The sequence below is a fragment of the Catharus ustulatus genome, chromosome 10, assembly GCF_009819885.2.
Source record: "Catharus ustulatus isolate bCatUst1 chromosome 10, bCatUst1.pri.v2, whole genome shotgun sequence".
In the NCBI taxonomy this organism is placed as follows: Eukaryota; Metazoa; Chordata; class Aves; order Passeriformes; family Turdidae; genus Catharus; species Catharus ustulatus.
Window position 1 is genome coordinate 16167879 of NC_046230.1, and position 16807 is coordinate 16184685.

General features: G+C 44.6%; 1 protein-coding gene across 1 annotated transcript in view; it reads right to left on the reverse strand.

The window, feature by feature from the left end:
- LOC117001014 (LIM domain containing preferred translocation partner in lipoma) overlaps window positions 1-16807 on the reverse strand; it is a 326262-nt gene that overhangs the window by 171307 nt on the left and 138148 nt on the right. The window contains exon 6 of the mRNA XM_033069157.1: window positions 7101-7213. Within this exon, the coding sequence (XP_032925048.1) occupies window positions 7101-7213 (113 nt within the window). The remainder of the gene's footprint in view (window positions 1-7100; window positions 7214-16807) is intronic.

The window sequence follows — 16807 nt, forward strand, 5'->3', positions numbered from 1 at the left end:
GACTTTCTAAACCACATCTTCTAATCCCAGCCAGCTTCACAGAAGAGGCATAATAATTTGTCTGCTGTAGTTTTTAGCATTCCTTCTTGTTACTGACAGTCTGTTTTAGTGTTGCTGCTGCATTATAGTTTCCTAATGCAATACAGGCTACCCAGGATCTGAGACAAAAGCAACCCATCTTGCAAGAGATTTTTCCTAGGACCTGCTAATCCAACAGCAGACTTGAAGAGCACTCAGATATGAGAAGAATGGAAACTTCTGCATTGGTCATGTTATCTTACTCTGCCCCATCACACAGCTCATTTGCTTTGATAGGAGAATTCCCACATCTTCATTATCTTTTTATTTTCCCTCTGCTTAAATAATTCTACCTTAGATACAATGATGTATTTGCTTGTTTTTTCTCTGTCACCAGCTAAGCTCTGACAGAATAAAACTGCCTGCTTTTTCTGCATGCATCTCCATGCCTCCACTATTGCTTTCCATTCATGTCTGTATTATCCATGGTATAACCCAGGTAACAGATTAAATTCTCTGCAGGTGCCAGCTGTGTCTGACTCTATCCTCTGCAGTGTGACAGTGTCCCTCAGAGATGTGTCCACAGGACCAAGGAGATGCCCACCAGGGTTTGTAGCCTTGGACACAGCACTGGAGGAGCCCAGCCTTCTGCCTGGAGCCAAGCTGGCACATGGACTGTGTCTTAACCTGAGATGGATTTACCTTGATCAGCTCTGACCATCATAAGCAGCAACATTTCTGTTTCCTCTTACGACATTTTAGTGGGTCCCATAACCGTATTTACACATGATATGTACCAGGCTTTTGCTTTCTTCTGTTCCTTCACCTCATCACCTGCTGTAAGGCAGATTATCAAAAGCAGCCCTGTTTCACCCCTGAAAGCATCTCTCAGCCTCAGCCACAGAGCTCTCCTCCCAAAGAAGGCACAAGTGTGCAGGTCCTTGCACATTCTTTGTGCTGGGTGACTGTATTAAACAATAACATAACAAATACATTAAATAACACAGTAATAAGCATGATGAAAATAATGAGCACAGTTAACTGTTTGGGTCCTTGCTTCCTTTGTAGTCCTTGCCGAGAGGTTCAGCTATTAAAGGCTGTGTTGCATTATAACATTGCCAAGATATTAATAGACAGGCAGGGAGATGAATGGCAGGCTTACACTGCACAATAAAAACTTTTCCAGTTTACCCTTTCAGTAAAATTTGCGGCTTATAATAAGCATCTTTGTCTATTCTGAAGAGAGTAAGGATTGGAAAGTTACATGGATGGGAACAGAGGTTCATTAAAGATTTAAAATAGAATGTGGTTTGGCATTGTAAAATAAACATGCGTATAAGATGGGATGCATCAAGAGCTGCCTGAAAGAAGTGCTCAGTGTTCCTTTTTTCCTGTGATCCTGGATCTACTGGTCATGCTATCCACAAAAAGGGATGAAAAAGGAGCAGGGATAAAATGTGCATGCTTGGTCCAAATAATGTGAAGGTCTGCTCTATAATCCCACTCATGATTCTTTTCTCATACGTATATCTATATGGAATAAATATGTAAGTACATGTAACAAATATGTGCATTTTCTCTCTCGTGCATCCCAATATTCATCAACATATACAGATGTTATATTACTGATTTTTCTCACCCTAGAACCTAAAAACTCCTATTATAGAGCAAACACTTATTGACCTGTAGAGACCCAGTCAGCATTTAAACATTCAGAGAACATACATGTTATTTGTTTAAGTCTAAAGCATAGCACATTCCTGTTTCTCAAACATGAGGAAGGCAGGAAGGAAACAAATAAAAAGCATTCCTGCAAAGCCAAGGTTTGAGTAAGATGGTTAACATTAACAGGTAATTTATTTATACTGTTGGACACAGCTTCAATTCAGACAAAATGCAGATGCTTATCATATGGATTTTAATAACTCAGAAGTAACAGAAATCTGCAAAAGCTGAATCTTGAATGGCAAGCAATGCACACAGACTGTGGCTTTATTTCCAGAGTTTCTGGGAGTTACTGATATTCCCTGGAGTCAGGCAGCCCCACCAGCAGCAAAAACTGCTCTCTTGTACCAACATTTCTTGCCAGCAAGCACCTACAACCAGGCCAATAACCCTGATGATTAACAAAATCTAGCACTAGAGGGAGGCTGAACACATGTTCTGCTCTCTTTGGCCTTTTCAGCTTTTCCAGACATTAAAAGGCAGGTGATTTAAAGCAAGCCCAGCACCAGCAGGCAGATCCCAGCCTCTGAACAGGAGATGAGCTATTTAAGGCAGCAGCCCCCACTGGCAAAATTCATGCTCATTCCTCCCCAGCTATTTGCCAAAATGTGCACCCAAAATAAAGAAAGAAACTTTTAAAAACAAAACAAAACAAAACAAAAACCCAACAATTCCTGTGTCCTGGCTGTTCCTTCAGCCAGTGAGTCAGAGCCCACAGAGGCACCGCCGCTTGCGGGGAGCGGAGTCAGACACCAAACACCTGGCAGCCTCTTCCCCAGCAAGGATGAGGCTCTCACTTCTCGCATCTATCAACACATTCCCACCTTCTCCCAGGCGCGAGCACTGAGGAGAAGTGAGACAGGTCTCCTCTCCTCAGAACAGCCTCGCCAGGGAAGGCGCACACGCCTCCAGAGCGCGCTGCAGCTTTCCGCCTTCCAAAACTCCCTGGCAAGAGGAATTTGAGCCCTTTGGCTGATTTTCTGCACATCACAACAGGAAGATATGACCATGAGTTCAGTAGGTCTGAATGTGGGAATAGCTCCTGGCCCATGTAGCTGCAGCCCTGCAGTCCCTCCAAGCACAGATGGTTGTAACAAGAACTGGTATATTGAAATTCTTTATATTGCACTTCATGCAACCATTCAAAGTCAGATTGTTTCTTCACTTTAACTCCCAACCTAGAGCCACTTCTTGACATCCACTTTGATATATCCCAAATTGTTCCTGTGTTCAGGCACTAATGGTGTTTAGTCATTAATTTGCAGTTATTACAGTAATGAGGCTCTGGGATGTAGCAGGCAGAATTGCTCTGGGATGCAGGAGATCTCAGTCTTATTTTTAGCCTGCTACTGGTCAGCCTGGTGACCTAGGCAAAGCACTTTCCCTGCTCCAGTTTCCTTATCAGGAAGAGAGTGGTAATTCTTTTGTAAAGTGTTTTGTGGCCTGTTTTTGCACAGTGATAACAGCTGGGGGTTGCTGGCAAAGAAATGCCATCCCAGCTCAACACAATCCTCTCCTTCCCATGCTGTGGTAGCATCTCAGATCCCAAAAGAAAATCAGACCCATCTGCAGATGCAGCACATGCAGGTAATTAGTAGAGATCTGTAAATGGATGCTTCCCCAAGGTGGTCTTTGGCAAGTTGGCAGCTGAGGGTCACATCTGCTTTGAGCCACCCAGATTCTGCCTCAGCATGAAATGCTGGGCTCTGACCCTCACCTCTAAAGAGAACTGGTCATCTCAAGGTCAGCAGCACCCATGACTCCTGAGACAGCCTCCATGGATGGGGCATGGGACAGGGACTGGTGTTTCACACAGCTCTGCAGCTCTCATCCCTGCCTGGCAAGGAAGGAAGGAATTGCCAGAGCCATGAGTGAGGGTCCCTCTCTGAGAGCAAACAGCGTACTTGAGAGGTGGCTGAGGACAGATTTTCCCTTTTGCTTTCCCTGGCCTGGGCAGATGCCTGTTTTGAAACTAGAAGGCAAACACATAATAAAAATCTGCCTCCCTCCCTCCCAGATCTATCTATTTCCCTTTGACAAACAGTGATTTCATTTTTCTTCCCGTCCAGAATTTTTTTTCTTTCTCTTTTAAACTGAGCCCAGGCCAACGTGGCAAAAGGCTCTTTGCTCATGTCCTTATTTGTCAAACACGCCACTGCCACGCCCTCACCACCATTCTGGGAACAAGTCTTTGCCTTCCCCGGCTGCAGCCGAAGGGGAACTTCCCAACACAACTCTCCCCCAGCCCAAACACACTCTTTTAAAAATAAATATTGCCTTTTCTTTCCTTTTTTTTTTTTTCTTTAAAAAAAAATAATGTATTCCAGTTAATAAGAGTTTGAATTTACTTCCCCTTTCCTGCCCACAGTCCAGCTGTGAATCCGAGTATGATGGATCTAGATGGGAAAACAGAAATTACAAGAAAATGCCAGATTTATCACAAAGGTATTTCATGACCCAGCCCTCTTCTAATTTCCATCAGAGCATAAGTCAGATACTAAAGTAGCTTTTTGGATCTGTTCCTAAGTAGCCAGTTCCACTGTCCAAACAGAGATCCAGAGACAAACAGGTCCATGAAAACTGGGCATTATTATTTTAACTGCTGCTCTTAAGCTATAACTTAAACTGTAATAAGCTGTGCAGCTTTCAGCCCTCTGGTAGCAGTAACACACAAATTGATACTAAACTAAACATTTCTCCTGCTGTCCTCATCAACACCTAGTATAAAAAGATTTACCTGGAGACCCACAGCACACATACCTCATAAGCTGTCATCAGCACTGTGCCATTCAGAGAGAAATTTATGATGTAAAATGGCTGATTGGATGGAACAGATGAATTTCAAACTCTGGAGCAGATCTGGAGGGCTCTCACCAGGTCCACAGGGGCCAAACCACCCCAGACAGGAGCCTCAGGTCTGGTCAATGCTCAGGAGCTGGGTCTGCTTCTGCAGCACTTACATTTAGCAATAGGGAAACTGAGGCATGGAAATTACATGGTCGGGCACTGAGAGCAAAATCAGCCTCTTGGAGCCCAATTCAACACATGTTCATGAGATCCCTGATCTCAGACAGCTAAGACCTCACAGCAGAAGGAACACAGTCACCATTCCTTCTGCTCCTTTAGCACAAGAACGCCTGTCCAGGGTTGAGAAAATTACTGTGATGCACAAAGGCATTGGGCAGCTTTCTCCAGCACCACCTGCCCTTTTCCTTCTCTCTTGGGCTTCACATCTTGCTTCAGCATGACTTTTGTTGCTCCTGAAAGATAAGGAGCTGATCTTACAACACAAAACCCTGCTGGTTCCTGAGTTTAGCCCTGACTTTTGCCTGCTCCCAATTTCCTACAAAAAAATGGAAGAGAAAGGGAAGGGAAATAGGTGACCAGAGAGCACAGATGAAAGGCAGGGAGCTGTGTTTGCTGCATAGGAGTGTGTTTGGGGCGGTGACAGGCAGGACTGCTCAGGTACAACTGGTAGGCTCCCCTTCCTCTGAGCAGGACACCATGCAAAGGAATCCTGCTCTAACCAAGCTCTTGCTAAAACCCAACACTGAACACAGCTCCAGTCCCAGTTTCCCAAAGCCAGAGAGAAAGGGTGTGACAAATAGCAATTCCATGAGCTCAGAGGGAAGAGCTGTCCTGCTGAGTGGTTCTACCAAGAGACAGCCTCGAGTGGCCCAGGGACACTTGGTGCCACGGCAGGAGCGAGCTCCTTTCAATGAACACACAAGGTCCTCTCCCTGGGTGACCTGGGAAGGGAGAAGCCTGACCCTGAGGAATCCTGTGAGGCACCACGACCCCTTGCTGCTGGCCAGGCTCCTGTGCAGGCAGCATGCAGGCAGTGCCCTGCCTTTGCCAGGAGCCTGCTGCTCCACGCTGCCCAGGGCGCTCTGGAAGCTCCCCTGCTCCCACGGGGGCCACTCTTCTCAGAGAGATAAAAGACAGAACAACACTTGCTGGGGAATTACTTCATTCCCCAAGGCTGGGAAAAGCCATGCTCTGCACTTGGCAATGTCCCTGATGCTGCAGCCTTTCCTGGCAAGGGAGTACACAATCCCTGTTAACCCCTTCCTGCTTAAAGGCTGTTTCTAACACTGAGCCCATTGCAGAAAATGCTGAGGCTTTGCCACAGTGTCTGAACATCTTACCACAGGCAAGAGATCCCAGTAAGCCCATGCGGGAGGGGAATGTTTTGTTTTTCCCGAGACACAACTCAGACAAATTGACTCTAGAGTCATTGAGAGGGTCAGGAACTAAGGTCTTTTGAATCCTGTTTAATGCCTGCCTGCTGGCCTACTCTCATGTTCAAACCCACTGAGGGATACAGGACTGCCACAATCTTCCAGGGCCATCAAGGGCAGCCCCACGTCTGTGGATATGTGGTTACAGGACTCTCAACAGCCTCAAACCTAGACTATGCTCTCTTTGTTCTCATTGCTTCTCACAGAAGACTCTTCCAGATCATTGGAGACCCAGTGTTTAGAGAATTTCTAAACACCAGCATGGAGGGACTTCTGGGAAGCTCAGGCTCTCCTGTTCCTGCACCAACACCCACACAGTGCTGAAATACAGGGTTATTCCTCAAGTATATTTCAAATTTGCAACCAGACCCATCCTCAGCCTTCCTTTTGCTCAGCTAACAAGATAAACTCTTCTGGTCTCCACTGAGAAGATCAGCTTCTTGATCACCTTGACTGCCTTGTCCCAGAAGTCTGAATGCATTTCTCCAGAATGTGCTGAGCAAATATAAACCTGGCACTCCAGGCAAACCTGCAATACCTGTACAAAAGTGTTCCTATCTTTCAAAGGTGTTCAAGGTCTGTCCATACTCACTTTGGACATGCCATCATCACCTCAGGCACCTGAGAAGTTGCATTTTCATCCAGGTGGCCAAGCTAGAAGATCCAAGCCAGCAAAGAGAGGGTGAAAAGGGTCTCAATCACATCACTGGAGCCTGGGCCAGGGCTTATTTGCTTCACTTAATTTTAGACATCTAAACAAAGTACTTTTAGGATCAGATTACCACCCTAAAGTCTCTCCACAGTCCATGGAAGGAGATGGCCATTCCAGAAAACAATTCATTCTGGGAAGGTTTCACTCCCATTTGCCATCACAACGACATAAGGCAATTAGTCTTCTAATTCAAGCCGGATGGGAAAAATCCTTTAATAGCCCAGCAAGTTTTGAATGGAAATATTCCCTGCTTGGGAAACACAGTTTGCTAAAGCTGACTTGGTTATTTCTGACCCATAATTTTTAACCAGAACTTTGCCACCTCATTTTATTATCATCCATTCATTCATTTCCACAATTTCTGGATTGGTTCTGCGTGATTGACAAAATTCTTGTCTTCTTACCTGTACATTGTAAGAAACATCATCCAGAGGGGGTGGAGGGGGGAAGGCACCTTGTGATGATGTGATGTTCCCAAGGTCATCCACAGGAGGGGGTGGGGGAGGAAGAAAGTCCCCTAGGAGAGAGAATGGGAGAACTTAGACTCAGCAGCATTTCCCCACATCATGACAAGGATGATCAGGAGGAACTCTGCAATACTTTCAGCTCTGCCCATTGGTTTTGTGGCACAGGATATAACACATTATTTAACCATTAGATTCACCCCTCACTGCTTCAGGAGATGGCCACACAGCTCAGTAACAGCAGCAGATGGCTTAGGGGTGCTCAGATTCCACAGCAAAAGGGGATGTGCCACAAAGCCTGAAGGCACCAACAAGCAGCTCCTCAGATCCAAGTCGCATCTCAAACTTGCCACAGGCGACAACAAACCTTGCACTAATGAACACCCCGTGTCTAACCTTGCAATGGATCCCATCCAATTCACTTCCCCCGTGTGCTAAATTATGCCAGCTCTTCTTGATCCCTCTGAAGGCAGCATCAGGTGCTGTTCAAAAGCAGGGATTCCCTGCTGCAGAAGACACACGGAGGGCTGGAGCTGAAGCCCAGAATCTAGACCAGCCCATCTCCTGCATCCCTGCTGCTGGCAGGCAGCCACACTCTGCATCTTCCTCCTCCTACAGGGACCTCATGGCTTCATACAAAGAACTGCTGGGAAGATCACAGGCTCTTCTCAGTGACAACAGCCATGTGATGGGCCAGGTGCAAGCACACATGAATCCACCTCTCTTAACTCTGGATTTTTACAAGGGGGCTGATGTACAAAACTTCTAGAATTCAACTTGCTGATGCTAATCTTCCAAAACTGCTGATGGGGAGACAAAGCAGCACATACTGGCTGTGAAGCCATCCAGCTTAGGACAGAGATGGGAGATGGGAGCAGAGAGAGCTCTCCTTGAGAATTTCAGGGGAATGAAATTCTTGTGGGAATTCCCCTTTGTGTTGGGACCACAAAGGAGAAAGAAAACAAGGACAGAGCAGCACAGGCTGCAGGCAGCAGGACACCAGGCTCTGAAAGCACCTCCTAATGGTGGAAAAAGAGCATTTCCCATTAGCAGTGGATTTGTCTCCAGGGAAGGCAGCTGCCTGCAATTTGGACCACTTTGGTATGCTTTTATTTCTTCTTATGAAGATTGATGCTGCAAGTAGAGCTGTTTGCTGTTGGCTCTTGTGTGTGCAGCATCTGGGATGGAAGGTTTCAGATTAATAAAAGTTTGATATTTCACACATATAGGGACTGTTGCATTTGGAAGGAGCTCCCTACTTGACCCTCCAGATCTCCATGCAGCATCACACTCTGTTCAGGCCCTCAGCACCATCCCTAAATGCCAAGGAGGAGACTCCAAATCACTCAGGAAGGTGCTGAGCCAAACCCCTGTGACCAGCAGCCTTCCGGGCCACCCGTGCCCAGGTTTAAAGCCCTAGGCTCAGCCTAGCCCAGCACTTCCATGCTCTCTGCCATGGGAAGCAGATGGGTCTGCAGCCCTCTAAAGTTTTTCTCTTCTATTTCAAATCACTCTCTGAAAGACACAAACTTCCCCTAGGACTTTCAGAGATGTTATTTACCAGGAAGGTAATTTCTTCCCATTTTACCCAAAATGAGCATGAATGGGACTCAAAAAACCCCTTCTGAATCCCTAAGAAAGTATTATCCTAAATACAGATGCTCAAAGACAGCTCAAAAACAAAATACTGGAAACTAATTTAAGACAATCATATTGCTCCAATCCATAAAATCCCATGAAATCCACTGGTTCATGCTATGATAGAGTTCAGGATTGATTTTTTTAAAACTTATGTCCAATAATATCTGCAGTATCCTCCTCATTGCCCTATAATTAATCCAATCTTTCATTTCAAATCATGTGAAATACAACATGAAATAAAAAGAAAAAAAGTAGAGAGATTTTGAAATTAATATCTAAGGAGTTAGTTCTAAAAAACGCTGGGATATTTGAGTGCTTCTTAAACTTTTCTCCTTCGCTCCGAAAATGACCCTCCAATCAGCCAACATGATTTTGCAAACAAATTCAACTCCAGTGGACACAGACTTCTCACAATTCAGATGATGTCCCTCAGTTAGTCCTGGCTCCAATGCCAAAGACTGATCTCCCTGCACAGCACATTAGTCAGACACTCTTGCTTTATTACAACCCTTCAAAACACCTAAGGAAAATCAAGGTAGAGAATGTGCTGGAGGAGATGAGACAGGGTAAGGGGAAGGTTTTCTGCATAAATAGAATCTGCATCTTACAATGACTGTTAGAATAAACATAAACAAAATACCATGTTTTTCCCTTTGGAAGACCCACTCCCCCTGAAAGGAAAAAAAAAAACAACAAAACGTTAGCAAGATTTTTCAGAAAAGGAGAAGAAAAAGAGCTCTCTCCTAGAGTTTGGAAGAAAACACTTCTTTGCAGAAGGAGACAGCTGGCTCTGCCACATCCCAGCCCAGCTCTGCTGACTCCATCCTGTGTTAGATAAGCTGCTGGCTCCATTCTCCCCACGAGTGGGAAGGTTTTTAGACTGGGAAGCAGAGAGCAGATGCCTGATGAACTGGGGGGACCTTGCAGATGTTTGGCCTTTTCCTGGTCCTCTGTGAACAGATGGACCTTTCTCCTTCACAGCTTTAGTTATTTATTCTGCCACTGCGCCTTCCTCTTTCCCACACACAGCCACAGGCCCCGATGCTGTTCCCACTGCACTCACGGGAGAATATTCCCTGGGATGCAGAAGGGAAAGCTCTCACTGCATTGTTATTATTGGCATTGCTGGAAGTCTCCCTCCGGCAGAGAGGGAAGCATGCAAAGACTCAAATCCATGTCCTCAGCAGTGTATGATTCTGGATGATGTGGGGAAGAAACAGGTCTAGGTTTGAAGGAGCAAAAGAGGAAAAGAATACGAAAGCCAGCTTACACTCCCTTTGAGCACAGTGTCCCTACACCGCACCTTTGGGACCTTCTCTCACTCCTGGAACTTTGCAAGTCAGATTTCACTTTCCTAGAGCTGGGCAAGCTGTGGGAGGAGGCAGGAAAGCCCATGTCCGGGCAGAGCATGTCACTGCCACCCACTGCAGACCACCTTCAGTGTCCCAGAGCAAGGCAGGACCCCTGGGCAAGGGGCACCAGCAGCCACAGCAGAATGGGGCTCTGGGGTTACCAGCTAACCATGGGCTGGTGAAGGACACATCCCACCTGGGCACTCACCCTCTCCTGACTGATTTAACCAGGTTGTCCATCTGTGAGTAAGGGATAAGATGGGCAAAAGGCTCATTAGTTTTGATTACTGTTCAGCATGAAGACCAGCATTTTGGTTGACTTCCACCTGACATCAACCTGAACACTTGGATGTATTTCAGGTTATGAGAGTGACTGCACTGAGTTCTGACAACAGAGAGGTATCAAGGCATCTCCAGAAAGCAATTAATGCTTCAAGGCAGGTGAAGACACTTGCCTTCCAATGGCAGCTCAGTTATTTCAGATACAGAGCACAGCTCTGAGCTCTCCCCTCAGCACCCCTGCAGCTCCTGCACCGCTGCATCACCACTGCAGCCACCAAGGATGGGACTGCCGGCCCAGCAATGGTCTACCCTGAGCAATAGAACACTTGAAAATTGTAAATACAAGTAACTAGGCAGAAATTAGGTGAGTCCATCATGGTTATGTTGGGAAACAATGGCAGAAGTGATGCCTCCTAGGTCCCAGGCTTCTGGCTTTCATAAAATTGTGCCATTGTAGATACATTTGCAAGATTTTACCCCACTCTACCCCAAAATTTCCCCTCTTACACTTTCCAAGGAGCTTTAAACATTTCCCTATTACACTTTTAAGTACACAAATATAAAATTGTTCAAAGCCCTAACAGACACCTACATCAGCACAAACCTGTCAGGGTGAATAAAAACTCACAAAATTTTTTGCCACTGGCTGCCTGATGCCTTCTGGGTACAAGTACAAGCTGAGAAAAACATCCTGTCTCATGCACCAAACACCATTCTCACTTACAGGCTAACCTTTAAAACTTTAAATGCACTTCATTTTTTGCTGGATCAGGCTCAGGCTCCTGTTTTCAGGAGATATATCTGCCAGCCAACAAATGAATTGTAGCACAGTAATTGCCTCCCCCCTTGACAGACACAGTTGTTTAGACAAGAAGATTTGTGGCTTCGAAACTTCTAGACTTGAAGAAGGGCTCACATGTTCAGCAAAAGAGACTCTTTGGGGGAAAAAAACAGAGAAACACACAAAAAAACCTCACCATATTTTTCACAGAAGCAGTAAGTTAATGAAACCTTTTAAATAAAAAAATGGGCTTACACTGGTCTTCTCAGATCTTTGGCTGACATCTGAGGACTGTATGTCAGATGCTATTTCGATTTTCTCCTTCCAAGCAAAAATAACCCTTTCTGATTGCCATCTTGATAATTTCTGATTCTGAAGCTGGTTCAGAATCAGTTTGAATCATCTGAGAAATACAGTTCAGACCTAACTCAGAGACAAGACTAAGGATAGTGATGGAATCCCCACTGATGTGTTTCTGTTCTGATCCAGACAGACTGCATTTGGCAAAGTAGGTAGAGGCATTGCTCAGTCAAGTATTTACCTTCTACTGCAGAAAGTCAAAGCTTTCTACATTGAAACCATTAAGATTTACACCCAAACCCTAACTCATTGAGCACTAGGCTAAAATCCTGTTAGTGGAGGCTAGCACGAACCTGTATTCCACAGTGACCATCGCAGGAGCCTGCAGAATATCCCAGTATTACTACACGGGCTGGAAAACTTCCTGCTGCAAAGTGACACCACAGGATTTTATAGAAAACTTTTATAGAAAACTAGATGTGACCTGGTGCCTCCTAGGTGTGAACATACATCTTACCAAGTTTCCAAAAGTGAACATGTTCCTGTAGCATCTGTACTTAACACACATCACTAGGCAAGGAAAACACACAATTAAAATCATGTTTTGGCCCATCCATGTTGTGAGGAGTCACTGAAACCACGTCAGTGCAGGGGAAACTGTTGCATGATGACACACCAGCTCCACAATCCACCTAAATATACCACACTGGCCTGTGATTCCTAAAATAAAGCAGCCCAAACAACCCAAAGCACTGTTTAAATTACCACTCTTACAAATCACTAATCCTACCATTTGAACTACTTGTGCTAATCAGCTACTGTATTAATAAGCATGAGGAAGGGGAAAAAAAACCCACACTGGCTAATTTCATCCTCAGCATTTAAAAAAGGAATACTGAGTCTGTCAGGTAGTTGCACTGAAAATTTACTTCACCACCTGCTAGCTGAAATATTGCTTTTATGGATTTACATTGTATTAAAAGGTCACTGGCTGTTTAAGTCTTAAACAGTTTTAATCATTCTAAAAGTCTCTTAACAGTAAGAAAAGGAAGCTCAGAACAAACAGCAGCAGGGATTCTAATTAAAAGGGCCAATTCATCTAATTTTATTTGGGGTTAATTATTCAGGATTCACTCTCTGATGTGTAAGGAATAGCAATTAGTAATTTTAGTGATTTGAGGAACATTGGAGGTGTAATCAGTTAAAATGAGTGAGTGTTTACAACACAAGATGTTGAATTAGTTTCTCCCAGCTGGAGAACAGGAACATTAGTCCCCTACAGTTCAGGACTATGAATCGCAGTCCTGCTTAAAATATTCTCTTTAAATTTAAAAAAAATAAAAACAACAAACCCACTGCAAGCCAACAATCATCCGGTAATTTTGTTTACTACATGGAGAGTCAATAGGAAACGTGTACCATGGTTATGCATCCTCACCTCCACCTTCACCCTGCCATCCAATGATTTAAACCCCTGGGATTCCCTGGAAACAATTCCCAGCAATTTTCCTATCTGCACAACTGCAGTCACACTACCACCCTCTTGCCACACTGCCTTTCACAACTGGCTGAGATAATGGAAGAAGCAGCCTGTGAAACTTTGAAATGTTAATTAACCGCAGCGGTTAAATATACAGAGGAAAAATGACCGTGCGATTAACTTAAAACCTCTAGGTACAATTCCTCCTGCAAATGAAAATCCAAAATAGCTCTGCTGGAATCGCTCTGGACTTCTTCCAGTGTTACCAGAGCCAGAATAAGGTACTAAAGCTTTCTGGAGAAGCAGATGAGACTCTGGTGGGGACAGAGGAGCCATGTGGGAGAGTGCCAGTGGGGAGGATCCAGCGCCGGCTGCTTTAACATCAGGGTCTCAGCTGAGGCAGCAGTTCAAAAGCCATTTTTTACTCCCTCTCAAGAGGTAACTGGGTTTTACACCACTCAGGCATAGCCAGTGAGACTGGAGCTGTACCCCTTGCAAGTTTGTGCTCACAAGTTTGTGACTGTCCAAAGGAGCAGCACTGGCACACCATGTCAAGTGATGCAGCTTTTAATGAGCAACTTGATTTAGTACAGACATTGCCTTTAGTGTCCTGTACACAGAGCTTTCACTCCAGCTCTGGTTACCAACGCTGGAGGGAAATCCCCTCCACCCCCGATCTCCTCTCAAAACACCCCAAATGCAGTAATTAGCACAAGGGTAGGAGATAAAGGTTCAGTTCCCCAAATCATGCAGAATCTCAGCTGCTTCACCACAGTGGACGCCCCTCATTGTGAAAACAATGGGTATTTTTGATGAGACAGCATTTCCATTCAGCTGGTGGCTGCAGACACCAAATGCTACCCTTCCCAGCAAATCCCAGCCAATGCTCCTGCAGCCCCAGTGGTGGCAGGGAGGGGCAGGCAGGTACAACCCCGACTGGATTGTCCTCTCACATGTACATCAGCAGAGCTTCCTACACATCAGCCTTACAATACAAAAGCGCAAAGCCATCAACAGAAGGCTGGTTTTGATCTTTAGCTTATTTTTCCATACAACTGTAGGGTACAGCACTCCACCTAATGCCCCACACCAACTTCTCTGCCATAGATGTGACTCATGGAAAACACAACAGTCATTTACTAAAGCATAGTGAACAATCAATGTTGAATTGATGCAAGAAACAGCCCATGAAACTTTAAAACTTCAGTAAAAATCTGTGCTAAAATAGAAGGTGGAAGAAGAACTGTAAGATCTAACAAAAAAGCTCTAACTTCCTTTAGGACATTGGGGATGTCCTAAAAAATTGGGTGTCTCTGTCCACCAGCATGAAAAGCTTTCCTTTGTGTTCTCTATGGTGTTTATTTGTAGACATGAGCATGAAGTTCATCTTACGTGTGCAGCAATTAGTACAACGAGAGCTCACTTTCAGCTGCAGCTGCTCAGATCCAATAACCAGGACAAAAGTAGTTCTGAATGATTTTTTTTAAAAAAATGACAGAAAACATCCTGCTAAGAGAGAGAGATTTCCACATAAACAAGTGAAAATCAGAGCATCTAAGTCAGAAGTGAAAACCCTGTTCTGGAGAGGAAATGGGCTGCATTCCCACATATCATCCTTCTCCTCTGAGAGTGCAGGGTCTATGAAACAACTCAGAGAGGGAAACACTGCCTCACTCAGAACACACTGGAACAGGTTATCTATTTGTTTATTAGATTATGGTGTCAAACTCATTTGTTCATTGCTAAGAGCTTCTGACAAGAGTTGACATATGCATTAATTTACTAAAGAGGGCTGTTGTGAAGGAGTTGAAAAAAATGAGCTATGCCACTGGATTAGGACCTCATTTTCCCTGGCTGCTGTTGGAAAGCACAGTGAAAGTGAGTCTGTTTATTTGGTCAGCCTTCTCCCCTGAGGCAGCAGACAGGGAAGATGGGGACCATGTCCTTAAGACACAACCTATCTTATCTTCAACCAAACCCTCTCTTGTCCCTAGTGATGAAATACAAAATACTGCACAGATCACATCTCTCAGAGCTCATCACTGCCAAGGGACTGCCTCAAGTTTTGGAAGCTGCAGCCAACAGTTTTAAGCAATGTTGGATTTATCTCTGCCTATGCCTGTTTTTGTGTTGTTTTCCCATTTTGGGGGCGAGTTGCAATCTGAGCAGTCAGAGGAAACCCATGTGCTGCAGCCTTGGCTTGAGCCTCAGAGTCAGCAGTGGCCTGTGCTGCAGAACATCTGGAAGGACTGGATCCATTCTCTTTGCCCAGCATCCAAGGCAGAAGGACAACAAAACCCACTGCCATAAGCAGACCATTCCTGGAGGAGGGGGTCAACCTCCCTTCAAGGTGTTCTCTTCACTGAGTCTTCTGTTCCTGGTTTGAGAGACTGGAGCAAAACCATCAAGCAGGAAAGGCAAGTGCAGTGCTCAAATGAGCTGATCAAACAAATCCCCATGGACTAGTTTTCAAACTGGGTCACTCATCCTCTGAGTCCTCCCATCCTCTTTGCCACCCCTCCCTATGTCACACTTACAAACATCCAGACTTGGAAGATGAAAGCAAAATGTGTCTTCATCAAATGTATCTCAGTTCACTGTTTACACCAATACAAACAGCACTGGCTTTCTTCCTTCCACTGCAGTTAGTCAGTGCTACTGGGGAGCAGAAAAGCATCTAGATATTATTTCTGCTCTAAAATTAATTGCCTTCTAATTCACTGGTGTAACAGTTGAATAGTAAATTACATCCTTAATCCCTAAAGATAATTTAAGATAAAATTAAATGTTAGATACATAGAATTTACCTCTGTCATATTTTTTTCAAATTAAATAGCAATGTTCCATATCCAAATTTTAGTGATGGGCTTGGCAGTATTAGGTTGATGGCTGGACTTGATGATCTTGAAAATCTTTTCCAACCTAAACAATTCTATGATTCTAGCTCCACGTATAAATGCATAGAAATATATATTTATACGGAGTGGTGGTAGTTTGGTTCCTTTTGCTGGTACCTACTAGAAATGTCCCATGTGATCTGGCTAGAACATGGAACAAAATCAGGATTAAAATCAAAAGAAAATAAAAAAGAAGGAGGGCTGTATCTTTCCCTGGGTAGGAGGTACTACCTGGAGGTGCTCTATACACTCTCTACTGTATTTCTTGATAACACAGAAAGTAGAGGAGAAAACAAATGATGGAGACTTTCTCTTCTTTGAGGCGAGTTGTACCCTAAAACACTGATTCACAATCTTTCCATACCAAAGACCATTTTCCAACACACCAAAGTTACTATACACACTTATACTTGCAGTTGTTGCCACACTGTGAGCAGAAATGCTTTAAAACTTACACTTTTGCATAATTCAACACAGTAACTGGTTAGGAAAAAACACAGTAAACTGACCTTTTAGACAAGTAACTACATGCATTTTCCCATACTCCAAAAAATCTCCTACCAAGAACCACCCCATTCTTGTGTCAAGTCAGAGCCCAGAGCACTGTGGGGGGGAAAACCAGAGTGGAGAGAGCATTTCCCATCAGGAGCACCTTAAAATGGGCAAGGAAGAGGCAAATAACAAAGGTACAAAAAGGGCTTGCCAAGGATGAGAATCATCTGCCCATTCAGGACACTGATGATAATAGAATTCACTAGAGTGACCCAGGCAGACTGCCTGTCCTCAGAATACAAGCAGGGATAAACAGTGGCAGCGTGGAACTTGTGCTGGTTTTGGGGGAGCGTGGCTCCCACCTTGCACTCCCAGCAGGAATGGGACTGGTGACCCAAGCACGCATTTTAACCTCCTGACCA